A 16193-nucleotide genomic window follows, 5' to 3' on the forward strand; every position below is an offset into this window, starting at 1 on the left:
TTGAAGAAAGTGAGTCTAGTGGGCTAAGTTAAATAGGGAATGAAATGGATCAAGAGCCTGAAAATGTCAAATTCGCTCCTGACCCTCTCAAGAGGCCCACGGCGAGATTCTTTGTAGACTGGATTTCCTTCATAATTTTGACTAAGTTTTAACGTGTTTGGAGATGAATTTGTGTGTTCTCGCCTGCAGAGGTTTTTGATAGATTTTTGGAGAGCAAGATGATGCCTGAAATAGGGTATTCGCTCCTGACCCTTGTTGAGGGTCCAGGGTGAACTTCATTCTAAACACAATTTCTTGTTTTGAGTGGACTTGCTAACTGGTTCCTAGCCTTGAAAATGACCTAACTTTGCCTTGTGAAGTGGTTTGAAACTTAAAATTTGAGCAGTTTAGCCTGAAATGAAGATTTCGCTCCTGACCCTTGCTGAGGGTCCAGGGCGAAAATTTTGTTTAAGTCTATTTGTCACTAATTTTGGCTAACTTGTTTTGTGCAGGGTCTCCTAGAAGGAAGATTGGACGTCACTTGATGCAATTGAGGGTTTGAAAGCATGAAAATTGATGAATTTTGGGCAACAAAGGCAAATTCGCTCCTGACCCTTGCTAAGGGTCTAGGGCGAAATTTTGAATTTTCCTTATTTTGCAGTGAAAAAAGATCAAGTTTTGAACATGAGTGAAATAAAGACATCTCTCTTTACCTGCCTAAGAAAGTTTCAACTTGAAAAGATAAAGGACTTTGTTGAAAACCTAAATTTCGCTCTTGACCCTTGCTGAGGGTCCAGGGCGAAATTCCTTCAATCACCTGTTTTCCTGGCAAAATCAAGTCAAGCTTGGGTATGGATGAGAGAGGAATAGTGTCTTCTTCCTTGCAGAGGAGAAATCAACTTGAAGTGATGATGGAACAAGCACGAATTGAGAAATTCGCTCCTGACCCTTGCTGAAGGTCCAGGGCGAAAATCTCTATTGGAGTCATCTCTGGCCTTGTTTGGTCAAATTGAGATGTCAAAGGCGTGATGAATGGTGAAGTGAACTTAATAGAACCCCCTAGCTTGTTTGAAGATCAAAAGATGAAGGAGTTTTGCCCAGGAAAGGCAAATTCGCTCCTGACCCTTGCTAAGGGTCCAGGGCGAAAATCTTTCAAACACCTATTTTGCCTTGCAATAACAAACCAAGCATGCATGGAATGAATGAAGAGGATCATTGCTTAACCTTGTGAAATAGATTGGGGCTAAATGATGGAGGAGTAAGAGCAAATTTGAAAAATCGCTCTTGACCCTTGCTGAGGGTCCAGGGCGAAAAAACCCTAAATGCACTTTTCTTCCAAAATTCAAGTGAAATCAAACCCAAACTCCAATAAAAGATGCCATTTAAGATGCCTAGGTGAAGTTTTGGACGTGTAACAATGAGGTATTCAAGGCCTAATTTGAAAAATCGCTCCTGACCCTTGCTAAGGGTCCAGGGCGAAGTTATTGGCATTCTTCATTAAAACCTTAGTCAAGCATTGATATTCCTCAAATCCCCCAAAATTGCTAACTTCGAGGCCTTTGGAAAGATTAAATCAAATTCGCATTAACTTAGAAGCATTTTAATTTAATAAATTAATTTTTGACCTTGAAATAATCAAAAGGGGCATCTTAGAGACATCTAAAATTAATTTTTAAATTAAAATTTATCAAAAAGCGCTCAAGGCATTATTTTGCCTTTATTTGGCAAGTCGGCCCACATTTTTAAAGGTTTTATTTATTTTTTTTACCTCTTTATTAGCAATTCGGCCTTGGGGAAACAAGAGGTGAGCGCTCTATATAATGGGGATGCTTTGTTCAAGTTTTAATCATTCATTCATCCCTTCTTAAATGCGAAGTTGAAGTGCGAATTTGAGGAGCAAAATATAGCATGTTTGAGGCAAATTTATACTAAGTGTGGATACTAAGGAGGGTGGAATTTATTCTTTTGAAGCTAAAGGAGGCGCAATCCATCCAAGGGAGGACTATAATCTAGGCCTTGTCCATCAAAGTCTAGTTTTCTTTCATCATTGTCAAGTTTTTTTTGAGTACTCAAGAGGAGGTATGGCAAAATTATCTTAATATCCTTATTCAAGACTTAATTTTTTAGGCATTTTTTCTAGAAAAGTCAAAGTGTTGATTAATTAATTAGGAAATGAATAATTCTAGATTTATCATGAAATTTCCTAATTAATATCTTAAATCCTCCTTTTGAGTCTTATTTTCTACCCTTTAATGCTCAAGGACTAATTTTGAAATGTTGTGTAGGTGTCAAGATGGCGACTCCAAAGGCCAGAGTATCTGCTAGTCGCTCGGCTCTCATCAAAGAAGATCAGAAGAATGACGAATTGGAGACTAGGATCATGTCCAAATGGAGTAATATCGGAGACACCAACTTAGGCAACTTCAACGTGAAGAAGTTTCAAGAGGTCCCCTACATTGGCAAGCCATCACCTGTTGTGAAGAAGATAATTGAAAGTGGCATCATCAAGGCGGCAGGTTTCCCTCCCGCAGTCAAGTGTGATGAGCTGATGATCGAGTGTGCCCGCCACTATGACTCACAATCAAGGACGATCGTATCTAAGGACGGGAACATCTTAGCTTACCTTTCAGAGGAAGCCATAAGCGAAGCTCTTCATCTTCCAGACCATAAAGATATGATTTACAAAAGCTTAGAAGGAGCCAGGTCAATCTATGAAGATGATCCCGATACGTGTCTGAATCTCATCAATAAGAGTTGGTTGCTCAAAAGTCGGCCTCGCCTGAACAAGATTCCCAATACACCGCATAGGATCAACTTCCAGGAGGAATACAGAGATTTGATAACTTTGCTCAATCGGGTTACAGGGGCCCCTCAAGCCTTCTTCTTCGAAAAGTTGATGTTCTTCTTCATTCAAGTGATAGTCCAAGGAAAAGGAATGCTTCATTGGGCCAGAATCATTAGCAATTGTTTGGACGTGCAGTTAAGAAGGCTAAGACCCACCAAATCATTCCACATGAGCTCATATGTTATATATGCTTTAATCAGAAGTTTTGAGTATGCAGGGCTACCTCACAAAGGAGTGATCGGAAGAGGACCCGGAGAAATAAGGGTTTGTGATTCTTATGTTCATCTGCATCATCCGCCTAGAAGTGACTACAAGTTAGTCAATGACACCTTCACGATGAACATTACCAGGATATTGCAAGGTGGGATTCACAATCGTTTGTCTCTGGATGCACAAGACCTTGTGAAGAAGTATGGCGCCTGGTTCATCCAATTTCAAAAGTTCACATACATCAGAATTTAGGGGTGTCCTTCACCTCCCTACATGTTGCCGAGGTATCCGACAAACAGGATAGTGCTACTTGAGGTAACTAGACAGTTGGCAGCTTATGCAAAGGCATCCAGACACAAGCATGGAAATGGGATTCCCATGCCCATCATACTAGGGAATTCACTTGAAGTATGTCCTAACACTCAAGCCTCAGAAGATGCAAAGAAGGAATTATCTTTATACTCATTCTCATTCTTTGCCTCGCAGGAGAATTTTGATCCTCATGGTTATATGGAGGAGACAATCGGCAAGAAATACAAGCATGAATTTCAGGTAGAAGACTTTTGGATGAATCTCCCAAGTGATTTAGAGATTAAGAGAAAGATGCATTCCCGGGTACCCTTAGATCTCATCAGGAAATGCAAAGTTTATAGAGTAGCTGATCAGGCCCAAGATAATGGTAGATACCTCCAATCATCTTATGAAAAAGAGGACAAGGAAGTGAAAATAGATTGGAATGAGCCCAAGGTTTTAGACCTGAGAGCTTTGATGGCTCCTGTTTTATCATGCACTCGCAGATGGGTGGATGTGCAGCATCAGAAGTTGAAAGAGCAGAATGTATCGATGACATTCACTTTGGAGGCAAGACCAGAAGAAGGAGAAGCAAACATGAGTGAGAATGCTTCTCATTCCAAAGGCTCAAAGAGGAAAGAAAGACCTGAGAAAAGGGAACCCCCCAAGAAGAAGCAAAAAACAAACCCGAATCGCCCACCAAGTACATCTTCTCGACATGAAAGGAAGGCAGGTCAAGGAGAGGATCAGGAGAGGATGGTACATGAAATTGATGAATCTATGGAATCCATGGTACAAAATGACAAGCCAGAAAGGGGACAGACGCCTCAACATTCATCAAGTCAATCTCCCCAAGTTGATGCTAATGAGCTACATGAAGAGAAGAATGATGATGAAGCGACATCTCCTCTCCAAGAGGATGGACCACTACTTAAAGAAATACAAGAGAAACAAGATCCGCCATTCCGGATTGGTTAAAAGAGAGACTGACAAGGGTAGTTGTGGTTGAAGAGGAAGAAGATGTATTTGATTTAGAAAACCTTATAGGGAGTTCTCAAGAGGTGATGGAAAAGAGGAAGGCCACAAAAATGTCCAAGGTAATTCGAGATGAGACAAGATCCAGGAAATTGCAAGTAGCTATGCCAGTAGTGGACAAATATGAGGATGAGATTCTTGCAGATGAGTATGACTTAGAAACATTTGAGCTTGGTCCACTTACCACTGAACAAGCGATGGAAGAGGCAACCGATTCATTTGAAACACTTAAAGACAAACTTAAAGAAGAAATGGAAAAGAATAAGAAGCTTGAGAGAGAGGTCGGTGCTTGGAGAGGCTATTTTAGTCATCTCAATCAGCCCTTGAGACGTCAGGATCCAGCAGTATCTCCTTTACAAGCACTCCCTCTTGAATCGGTTGGCGAGGCAGAAAGGCTCAAGAGCTTGGTTCATCTTATGAGCTCTTGGATTGATAAATCCCACACGGTAGTCGTTGAATTTGCAACAAGAATGATGAAGACAGTTCATCGAGCTATCCAGGTCCTTGAGGTTATCCATAATCTAATGATAACTGTAGCCGCTTTCACTCACACTAGAAATGTTATCATTCCTATCCTACAAGTAATAAGGCAAACACCAAGATGGATCCTGGCACAAGAAAAGATAATGGATGGAGGAACCCAGAACCTCCTACAATGGTCAGCTCTGCTCCAGATGAAAGAGGTCCTTTTTGAAGACATCAACACCAAATGCAGTCAAGTTGAAGGTATCATCCATCCAATTCAAGATAGGGTGTTTGAAGTGTTGTGTACCATTCTTGGCAGGCGGATCGAGATTGAGACAGATGTGGACATCCAAGAGTTGGAGGAGAGAATCAACGTCATCTTTTGCAAAGAGGGGAACGTCATCACAGATGAGCAACGAGATCAGATGTTCACTACCATGTTCCTGATTGAGAAGATCAAAGAACTTGAACCTGGATGGGAGACAGCTCTTCTCACTGCTTTTGATCAAGTCCTTCACTTGGAAGAACGAATGAAGAATCATCCTGAGATTCCCATTGCTGAGATTGAGGGAATTGTGTCCAGATTCGTTGGATATGCTAAAAAGGAGCTTAGGAAAGGGAACAAAATTCTAGATGAAAAGTTGTTATAGGATGATGTGGCAGCTTAATTCCTATTGGTCTATGTTTCCTCGATATTTGTGCCAATTAAATATTGGCTATGCATTTAATAATGTTTATCTAAATGGGGACCTTTTTTGTAACAAACCCTAATTAGGGTTTAGGTGTCAAAATCTCAGTCGTTGATCTTCTTTCGATCTGGGCCATTCATTGTATTTGGGGATGCTATATATACCCTCACTCATTTTCATTTTGGGTTGGTTTTTTAGAAGTTAGAGAAGAGAGAGAGCTTAGAGAGAAGAAAGTTATTGTGTAGCAAGATTGAGTAGTGAAGAAAGAATTTTGAACAATTGTTGTCCATTTGGCTTTGAGATCAATAAAATATTGACGTTATGGTGTTTTATTGCAATACTTGTGGCTATCTTCATGATTGTTTATTTTCTTGAATCGCTCTCAGTCGAAGTAGTATTTAAGTTTAAGTTGGAAGGACTAAGTGTTGTGTTTGATCTTTGGTGAGATTCACGTTCCAAACCACTAGCTTCTTACTGATTGTGAGGACGCCTTGTGTGGTCAACTGGAAATATTGAGATTGCTTAAAATTTCAATCATTTTGGAAGTATTGATATGTATCTCTATGATAGTATCTATATCCTTGATGATTTGAAAGTTACTGAATCACCTTAGAAGATTGCATCAATTCCAATAGAGTTGTAATTTCTTGGCAATACTGTAATTGGTAGAATCTTACCAAGTCTAGCCTTCATTGAGTCATTCTTAGGATTAGATTAGTATTCATTCCTTGAGACCCTTATCTTTTGCTATTTTTTTGAGAATCCATTAGTGTTAGGAAGATCCTGTTCCTGCAGTCAAAAAGAGAGTAATACGGACAAGCTTTCTCAGAAAGTACGTAAGGCCCCTTGAAGAAACAGCATATACAACGACCACTGGTGCTCATCCACACGTAGAGATCCTACAACGAAGAACCTTGAAGTCATCCTGATTGATCCTTTTCACGATATCTTCAGCATTCAGAGGCTTTAATCAAGAGAGGATAAGGTACCATTTGGATATTTTATTCTGTGTTTGGCTGTGTACAAAATACACATCAACAGGTCCCCATTCGCAACGGGGCAATGTGCGAAAAGGTCACAACACTTGGGAGTGCAGTTGAGTATGAGTAGAACCCATTTGCTCCTGATAGTTTTTCACATGCAGTTGATCCATTGGTAGGGTGTCCAAGCCTTTCAGTTAGCATTAAACTGGCCATAAATTCTTGGGAAGTTCTTCTTCCAGATCTGAAGGAGAAATACAAGTTTATCTTTCCGAAGAAGAGCAGCTAAAGGTTCTTGTGTGGAATTCAAGTTTTGACAATTTTGCAATTAACAATAACAGACATCAAGTTTCCACAATCCATTAGATATAATCTAGAGTGCTTCCGGATTAGATTGTGTATGATTTTTTTGCATCAACAACGGATCACACTTTGTGATCCATCATCATTCTGCATGCTCTCTTTTCATCCTGATGATGGATCACGGAGTGTAATCCGAAACATTGATGCAAAAAAAATCATACACAATCTAATCCGAAAGCACTCTAGATTATATTTTTGTAGTTGTATATATAATATTATTTTTCTTTCCTTTTCTTTCTTTTTTCATCAAAGGCATCCTTTGTCCTTGATGTCAAAAGGGGGAGAAAAGAATGTGGTTTCTTGGATGTGAGGAGTTGCATGAGTAAGGGGGAATTGTATGCAGTTATGTTTTGGATATGTTGTGCCATCAATGACAAAGGGGGAGATTGTTAGACTTTTGTGAATATTGTTGTCATTGATGTCAAACTAGTTATCCGGTTTGGACCGGACAGTATATGTAGCCCGGATTCGTCCATATATCGGTTTGGATGTTGCATGCAGTTAGTATGTGCAGTTCTCTTGTTATGGACAGATGTTGTTGTTATGGACATACATTATGATGCAGTATGATGGAGGTAATGTGATGAGGAAATTTATGGAAGATTTTTGTTTCAAAATTTTGAGTTCTCATTGATTCCAGTATCAGTTATGCATCCTAGTATTAGCTGCTTTGGTCAATGTTAGTATTATCTCTTCGATTTCATGTTGCGGTGTTCTTGGTATGTGTGGAGTCTATAGTTTGGAGATATTGTGCTTAATCTTGTAATAATGGGTCAATATTCTTGGATCCAGATGACCCTGCCCCATTCCGATGATATGATTTGGCAAATGCAATATAGAAAAGGGAAGCGTGTAGATATCTTGCAGAGGCCGACATGAGTGTCTTGATAACGTGTTGGGCTTGGCCGACACACTATTTTGTATTTGCGTCCTCTGATATATATATTCATATGCATATGTAGAAGGTGTGTGTGTGAGAAAGAGATTGAGGAAGTACATGAGATATGCAAAAGAGAGTTAGCAGCGAAGGTAGCAGTGTGTGAAGTGTGAGTTGAGGATAGTGAAGACAGATAGTGTTGCTATAGTGCAATAGTCCTTCACTGGATCTGCTGCAGAACAATTGTATAGAGATCTCTAGCCGGATCTGCTATAAAGTTTGTGAATTGTAATCTAAGCTTAATCTTATAACTGATCCCATGCATTTGAAGATGCAATCCTTTTCAATTCAACCCTTTCTATTGCAGTGAGCATTCTGACAGTAAGTCGTTTCTTTGTATCTTTGCAGTGAGCATTCTGACAGTAAGTCGTTTCTTTGTATCTTTCCAGTGAGCAGTCCGGCAGTGAGCCACTTTTGTAATCTGGCAGTGAGCCACCCCTATTGTAAACACCATATAACTAGTTATATTAGCATGAGAGTTAACACTCTTCGTGGTTTTCCCCATTTGGGTTTTCCACCTTTAAAAGCCAATGTCTCTCGTGTTGTGTTCTTCATGTTTATTCTGCATTTGCTATTTTATATCTATTAAGTTTGTTTGATGAAGATTGATATTTTAGTGGAAGATTAAAGTTTGAGAAATGTTTTTGTATCTGCGGGAATACAACCATTTAACCCAAGTTTACTACTGATCAAAAAAATAGTGTCTCAACTACCACTCAACACATTTATTCACTATTTCCATTTGTAAATTTGTTTGAGGATGATGGCTTGTATTTTGAGTGAGTTATATGCCTATCAAATGAAATAGATACTGCCGAACAGTTCTTAGAAACCTACTATCTCTACCAACTACAATATTAGCAATCCATGTAGCCTAAACACTTAAAAATAAATTGGCTGCTTGGGGAGCCTTGAAATTTGAAGAAATAGAAAAAAATTGCACATACTTAGTTTCTACACAACAACATAAATGCAATAATTTCTTTGTACCTTGGGTAGGGTTATAGTTCTGCCCATGAATATGCTTTCCCCAATCTCAATAGGAATAGGAAAATAATGTAATTATCTTGCACGAGAAGTGTGCTCTTCTCTATTCTACCAACGTACAATTCATTATTTGATATACTCGAGAACATCTTTCTCAAGTCCCTTCCAAGAGAATATCTTCCTAATCTATCTTTATGTGTTGTAAAATTTGAAATGACTTGCTAATGTTGTATCAAGGAAATCTCTTACCATTTTTTCCTTCATTTGGATTCTGGATTTAGAAAATTTATGTTTTTATGGAGGATAAGATCATTTGTCATTCTCCACTTTACCAGCAATGAGATTAGTAGCAAATGCATTCTTAGCATATTCTCCCATACTGGCAGCCTTCTGATCAGCAATTGTAATAGAAATGGAACACTACGTAGGTTGCTTGGAAAGTGCATCAGCCACTACATTGATTTTTTCTTTAATGTATTCTATGTCAAAATCATAGGTTTGGAGCTTGCTTACACTCTTGCCATCTATCATTCAAGTCTTGTTGGCACAAGAAGAATTTCAAACTTTTATAATCTATCTTTTACCACAAGTCTCCAACAAACTAGGTATTGCTGTGATGTACCCAAATTAGAGATGTACTAAAGCTATCAAAAATCTTAATTCCAAATAGTAAATCACGTTAAAAGGGTACCTTGTCTTAATTAAGCCCCCATACATATTTCCCAGGCAGTGGCTTCTGACGTCTTTCCTTATTTTCCTCTTTCCTTCCATGATGATACTTGCCGATCCCCTTATCCCATCTAGCTTCCCTCATTTTATAGTTGATAATTTTCAAGGAGGTAGGCATCCTTTGGAAGGTTGTTTTCCTTTGGGGAATGATCATGCCTTTTCAGATTTGACAGATGGCCCTTCATCACTGAATGCTTAACATAGGTTATTCCTTAATGGTTCTTCTTAATGATCCTCCAATCTTTGACGTATAATGAAACAAGAGTATTGGTTGTTGCTTATCACTCGTTGATATGGGCCTCTACATGACTTCTCTTGCTCATTGCTGAGCTTGTTGTTTAATCCTCTATGCCTTGAACATGAAATCATGAAGTCTTAAAATTAAGACAATTTCCCATGGCTTGCTGTCTTTTGTTTGTGGTATGGTCGTGACATACTACCAAGGGAGTCGGCCAGTATATATATTAGTGTTATATGACAAAGTCACAAATATGAAGTGATGTCGGCCCAGATATAATTAGATTTATTTCAATTCCTTTATAGGAGGTCAACCACTATGTTTTGAAAGAAGTTGACTATATTTATTTGTGGGGCATGACAATTGCTAAAACTTTTCCAAAGCATGCATGGCGGCCAACATCGCTTTGTCATAAATAGAAAATCAGTTTTTGGTTCTATCAACTTTTTAACTTTCAGAACATATGGGATGCCCATCCTATGTCAACACAATTCTAATTCCTTCTCGTGATGTATCATATTTTACAACAAATAGAAGAGGGCAACAAATACAAGACATGAGCTCATTACCTCCTTAAGCTTATCCAATACTTCTTTTGCTAATTCTAACTATTCAAAAGCTCCTTTCTTAGTCTAACCAATTAAGAGTGTCAAGTTATGAAATTCCCTTAATGAATTTCCTATATTTACTACAAAGGCCATTGTATTCTCCCAACTATGTCAATGTGCTAGGAGTCTAAACCAAGATGCCTTGGATCTCTTGTTGACCCACCTTGACACATGGCCCAAATCTAAAATAACTATCATCCCAAACCTGTAATTAAATTCCCTTGTGAAATGAGCCTATTGCTCCAATATTCCCAAAACTGTATCCAAATGCTTCAAATGATCCTCCCAAGTTTTGTTTGAAATCAAGATGTCATCATAGAAGACCAAAACAAGTTTCCTCAATTGCCTACTGAATATTTGGTTCATGAATGATTATGTCAAACTAAAAGGCATGACAATGAACTCAAAGCATCCAAAATGTTGTTTTGTGCACATCCTCATCCCTAACATGAATCATGATAACCTGATCTCAAATCAATCCTCAAGAAATATATGCCATGTAAATCATCATTTACCTCATCAAACCTAGGAAACAAATACCTATTTTTTAAAGTCTTCTTATTCAAAAACCTATAGTCAGTGTTCCATGGAGATGCGTCCCCCAAAAAAAGAATCCCACATCCCCTGCAAGGGGGGCATTCTGAGACTTAAGGACTTGGGAGAAACATCCCCCCATAGCACCAACACTTCCACCACCTCTGCCAAGGATGCCACTGGGTTGCTTGCTATATGTCATATGCCATTCATACCGATTTCACCATTTAACTTTGTGAAAACTAGTTGGTCTTTCATAAGGCACTCACAGAGATGTTATATTGCAGATTTTGCCTCGAAGATTTCAATTCACCTCTTTTTTTATATCAGCACCGCCCCACCACCATTGCTCTGCTACCATCCCCCTGACATCCCCTTGCTGTCCAAAAATTTAGGCCCTTGGCCGCCCCGTCCTTGAAACATGTCCTCGCGTCCCCCATTCAAGGAACTCCACGGAACATTGGATGTAGTCAATACACTACATGGTACCATCCTTTTTCTTAACAAGAGTCATTATAAAGCAAAGAGGCTAGAACTAGGCTTGATGTGGCCCATCTCCAAAAGTTCATTTATGGTCTTTTTTATCTCTTCCTTGTACCTCCTTAGATGGTGATAAAGTGTAGCCATCATAGTCTTAGAACCAAATTCTAACTCTATTTATTCTGAAATCTTCTATCAAGTGCTAGTTCAGGAGGTAAATCATTCAAAAACGCACTATACCCATCCGAAATAGATTGAATGTCAACATGCTAGGAATTCTTATCTATAAATGAAGCTCCAGTTGTCACAAAGCAATGGAATGCCCAAGAAAGATGCACTCTCCTAAAAGATTGTTCCATCATTTTTGCTAAAACAACTCTTGGGGCTCTATTCGCAATACCAAAAAGAATTACTTCCTTTATTTCTAACTTGAATTTCAAAGCTCCATGATTTGGTAATTCTGAGTGAATTCCCCAAGAAATGTAATCATTGCACTTCTAAGACCATGTTGATCTCTCCAAGCCCACTAAACAAAAATCAGCATGTGCCTTGTCTTTGTAGAGTGATGTCAACTTGTATTCTCTTTGTACATGGGATGTTGAAACCATCTGCTTCTATAAAATTGAAACCTTTAAATTCCTATATTTCCAACCCCCTTTTACTACCAACCCCTCATCTATATAGTTACGGGTTACCCCACTATCAATTAATAATGTAACTTTTTGTCCTTGCAAAACTTTGTAAACTTTGAAACGATGATATCTAGGACCCTAGAAAGGGTGGCAAGAGTACCTCTTGAAGATTCTTTTTCTTCTTTACTTTCAGGTTCTCGTTCATTCACTTTCATTTTAGTTCAAATTCCTTTATATTTATTCATTTGAAATTACCTCTATGTAATGCACTTGTCCTTTTCCAAGACATTTATGTCCTGACACCCATGGCTCCTTGTAGGAGAAGCACAATTTCTTTCTTCTAAGTTCATTCTTTGTTTCTTTCTCTTTGTTTGTTCTTTGAGGCATTTCTTTCTGATGAAATGTTTTAATTTGAAAGGGTTTCCTCTACTATCCCACTAGTGGTGTCTTAGTGCAGACCTTACTTTTAGGTATTGATGTTTCCAAGGTTAAATCCCTCTTAATGGCTTCATGCAAGAATGCTCAATCAAAATCCTTCACCCAACCTTTAATAGGTTCATTCGAACCCTCTATGAAAAGAACAATAAGTCTACTTTTAGAGACATCAAGAACCATCATTTATAATTTTTGAAATGTTACCACAAAGTTGTCCACTATGTTGTATTGTCTCAAAGAAGCCAACTCTTTAGATTAAATCTTAGGTTCCTTCTTGCCAAACCTGTCAATAATCCTTTGGTTGAATGTAACAAATGAATTAATCAAATTGTGCCCTTGGATAGCCAATCCATATTACCAGCACCTATGAGCTATGTCTTCTAGATGAAGGGTAGCTAATTTTATAGCTTCTTCATGCATAGGGTTAAGTGAAAAGTAAGTATTTAACTTTTGAACCCAAGCATAAGTTGTTTGATCCACCACAAGAGGGAATGGTCAACTTACCCAATTTGAGTTCTACAACTCTATGGGACTGATTTATGATTTTGTCTCCTTTCAATCTTTTGTCCACTTCTCATTTTTTAGAATAAAGAAATTAGTGAGAGACATGTTTGCATGAATCAGGTTTGCATATTATATTCAATTCAACACACATCCACAACAAAACTCACACATTTAACAGACAGAAAGGGAGGCTGTTTTTTCTATTGAAAGAACCTTAATCGAAATGTATAAATGAATGCCCTTAAACTATCAAAGTATATTTAGATATAAATGTTCATAAGGATTTTATGGTTTACATAAGCTTTAGAAAAAGCTCTGAAAACAAATCTTAGGAACATAGACTTTCTCTAATGCATATATGTATACTTGAGCCAATGACAGATTGCATTTGAACACAAATTGATCCCTAAAATATAATCCTAACATAAAAGAGATAGTTCAAAATACCTTTGAAGTTGGGTCTATGGCCATAATGTGTGTTACTGGGATTCACCAATTTCTCCAATCCTTCAGCAGCAGCAACTAGCTTTTGATGAGTATAAATTTGAAAGGATTCTCTTGACTCTTCCGTATGATCAATTTTCCTCTGGCACTTTGAAATTTTATTCTCCCTCAAGTTCCACAGCATAACTGCCAGAGAACCGAAAATTGTGGTGCCCAGAAGCATGCATAAAATGACAGAGAGTCCTCTTGACCACCAAGAAGTACTCTCACTACGGTCAATGTAATATAATTTTGTTAGCACAATTGTTACGACAAAACCAATTATGGATGAAATCATATAGATGCCGGCCCATATATTATTGACACTGCCAGTGCCAACTAAATTTGACATCGATTTTGTTTCCATATCAGCATTAGAGACAAATTGTACAATATTTGCATTGTTGCCATTTTCCTGCATGGAAAACAATAAGTTATGTACATATTCATCAATCCAAAATATTGTAAAGGAGAGATTTTGTAGTCAGAAAAAACTACAGAAAATTAAAGATCAAATGGATTATGAATTTCCTGTAAAGTAAGCTTACCAATTCAGGTTGTAATTCTTGTGTCACATATACTTGGAGCTTGAGGCATATCTTGTTTGTGAAACCCGGACAAATGCGTTCTGCATCAACTATATCAAGAATGTAAAGCTCTTTTGATTTTTTCACTGCCCAAATTAGTAGCACGTTCCTTGGTAAACCAAACTGGCACTGTTTGATACGATGAAGAAGGTCCCGCAATATAGCAACAAAAGGTGAAATTCCAATGCCACCAGCAACCAGAATCAGATTGTTGTAGCTACATTAGCATGCAAGGAAATTTCAGTAATTGATTTCAATGCACTGGAGAAATGCAAACAAAATTGGCTAGAAAAAGAAAAAGAGAAAACTAAAATGATGAGATCAGATCAATGCTCAATTGAATCAGCTTCTCATCTAACGATTGGCATCCACGAGTACCCAACATGTTTCAAATCATTTAAATAACAAACAATAAATCTATGGAGGAAATTATTGCAAAAGGATTTCTCAGAAGACATTTAAATGACAAATCAACCACCACGCTGTTAAAAGAATGAAAAGTTCAAATCTTAGATATTCGGGTTCCCAATTCTTATTCATACATGATCCATCTAAGAGAATTAATCTAGTTAAACTTGATTTCTTTATTTAGCAATTCACCAAACTGGATAATTTTATAGAATGCTGGAGAATGATATATGCCAAGTCACATGATGGTGGTAGATAATAACAGTGTTGGTTCTTCTTCTGCTTTGAACATTAATACAGAAACATGAGAGCATAGGCTTCTAGCCTCAGAATTCAGTTTTGGTCTTTTCTTATTTCTTTCTTTGTTTGTATTTACCCACTATTAGAGTAATATTAGCATTTTCTTATTTAATGGTCGCTTAATGTATTTTAGTTAGATTAGATAGTTTCTATTTTTTGCTTCAATTAACGATAGTTTCGATTAGAAACATCGTTGTTGTGATTCCTTTAAATGGAGCTTTTGTCTCCATTTTTTGATATCAATCCAATTACAATTTCATGGTGTTAGATAGGGTGACCAATTCTTTATAAAAATGTGGGTTATTTGATCTTAAAATCGCGAGTTTTTATTGTTCATGGAGAATTTTCTGCCGTGGTTTTTCCTTGGCTTGTTTTTTCTCTAAAACAAAGGGTTTTTCACAAACACGTAGAAAATAGTGAGCTGCATCTAAAACAATCGTAGATTATTTTCATGTCATTTTTGAAAGGTTTCTGAAAGCTGCCAGTCGTTTTTTTCTGTTTTCATGTGGGTATTTCCACGATGCATTTTTGCAAATCGTGTACTTTTTCAACGCAAATCCGTGGGTTTCTTCGTCGCGTAGGGGTCTATGCTGAAGAAAACACAGCCATTTTTTTTCTCTATTTATTACTGCAAAAAGCGCACGATGTGTATGTTTTTTTTTTCTCTCCCTACAACAGATTTATTCGAGTTCACTTTTGCTGCGACGGATTTATTTGGTATTTTCCAAAACTATGACTGGTGTTTTCTACTGGCAACGTATGGAATTTTTTTTGATAATCTGTGAATTAGGGTTTTACTTTAAATCAAGGTTTTTCTGCAATTGTTTTATAAATATCGCCTGTGACATATGGTTTCTGCAACTCGACCTAGGTTTTTATTTTTGGTTTAATCCTCGAAGTTTGTGCTTCGGGATTCGTACCAATAGACATGTTTGTATCTTGGAATTGGTGCCATCTTTTCTCCACTCTATGCTCACCTTATTTTAACTCAAAACCTTCTACCTCGTTTTTTGTGCCTACACAAGGTTGAACAGTTTTGCCCTCTGTGTTCATGATGGCATCTTTGACCAGCATTATGTTGGAAAGCAATCAGAAGTTCAACAGTCATAATTACAACACGTGGAAACAATGCATGCTTACAATATATGAGTATTGATGCCTTGATCAGGTTGTTCTGGGTTCTTTGTCTCGACCCATGATGACGGGAAAAGCCCAAGACAAGTATGATGAGCGCAACCATGAAATAGTAATGCTCATCAAATTATCAGTCACTGATGATCAGTTGCCTCAAGTGTCGTCTGGGAAAAGAGTTGCAAAGATGTCACTAGCACCAGGCATTTTTTATTATTTGTCGATGACTTTAGTAGAAAAATGTGGGTGTTTTTCCTTAAAAATAAGTCAGAATTGTTTCCTGAATTATAAAAGAAAACAATCAAGGTGTTCCATCAAAACTCTTAGGTCAAATAATGGGGGG

The 16193-nt window shown here is 37.7% G+C and overlaps 1 protein-coding gene across 2 annotated transcripts in view; it reads right to left on the reverse strand.

Moving 5' to 3' along the window:
* LOC131060210 (ferric reduction oxidase 6) overlaps positions 1 to 16193 on the reverse strand; it is a 157865-nt gene that overhangs the window by 17374 nt on the left and 124298 nt on the right. For both annotated transcript variants that reach the window (XM_057993368.2, XM_057993369.2), the window contains exons 7-8: positions 13973 to 14228; positions 13389 to 13839 (exon numbers count right to left, since the gene is read on the reverse strand). In XM_057993368.2, the coding sequence (XP_057849351.2) occupies positions 13389 to 13839; positions 13973 to 14228 (707 nt within the window). The remainder of the gene's footprint in view (positions 1 to 13388; positions 13840 to 13972; positions 14229 to 16193) is intronic.

Source organism: Cryptomeria japonica, chromosome 3 (assembly GCF_030272615.1).
Source record: "Cryptomeria japonica chromosome 3, Sugi_1.0, whole genome shotgun sequence".
Lineage (NCBI taxonomy): Eukaryota > Viridiplantae > Streptophyta > Pinopsida > Cupressales > Cupressaceae > Cryptomeria > Cryptomeria japonica.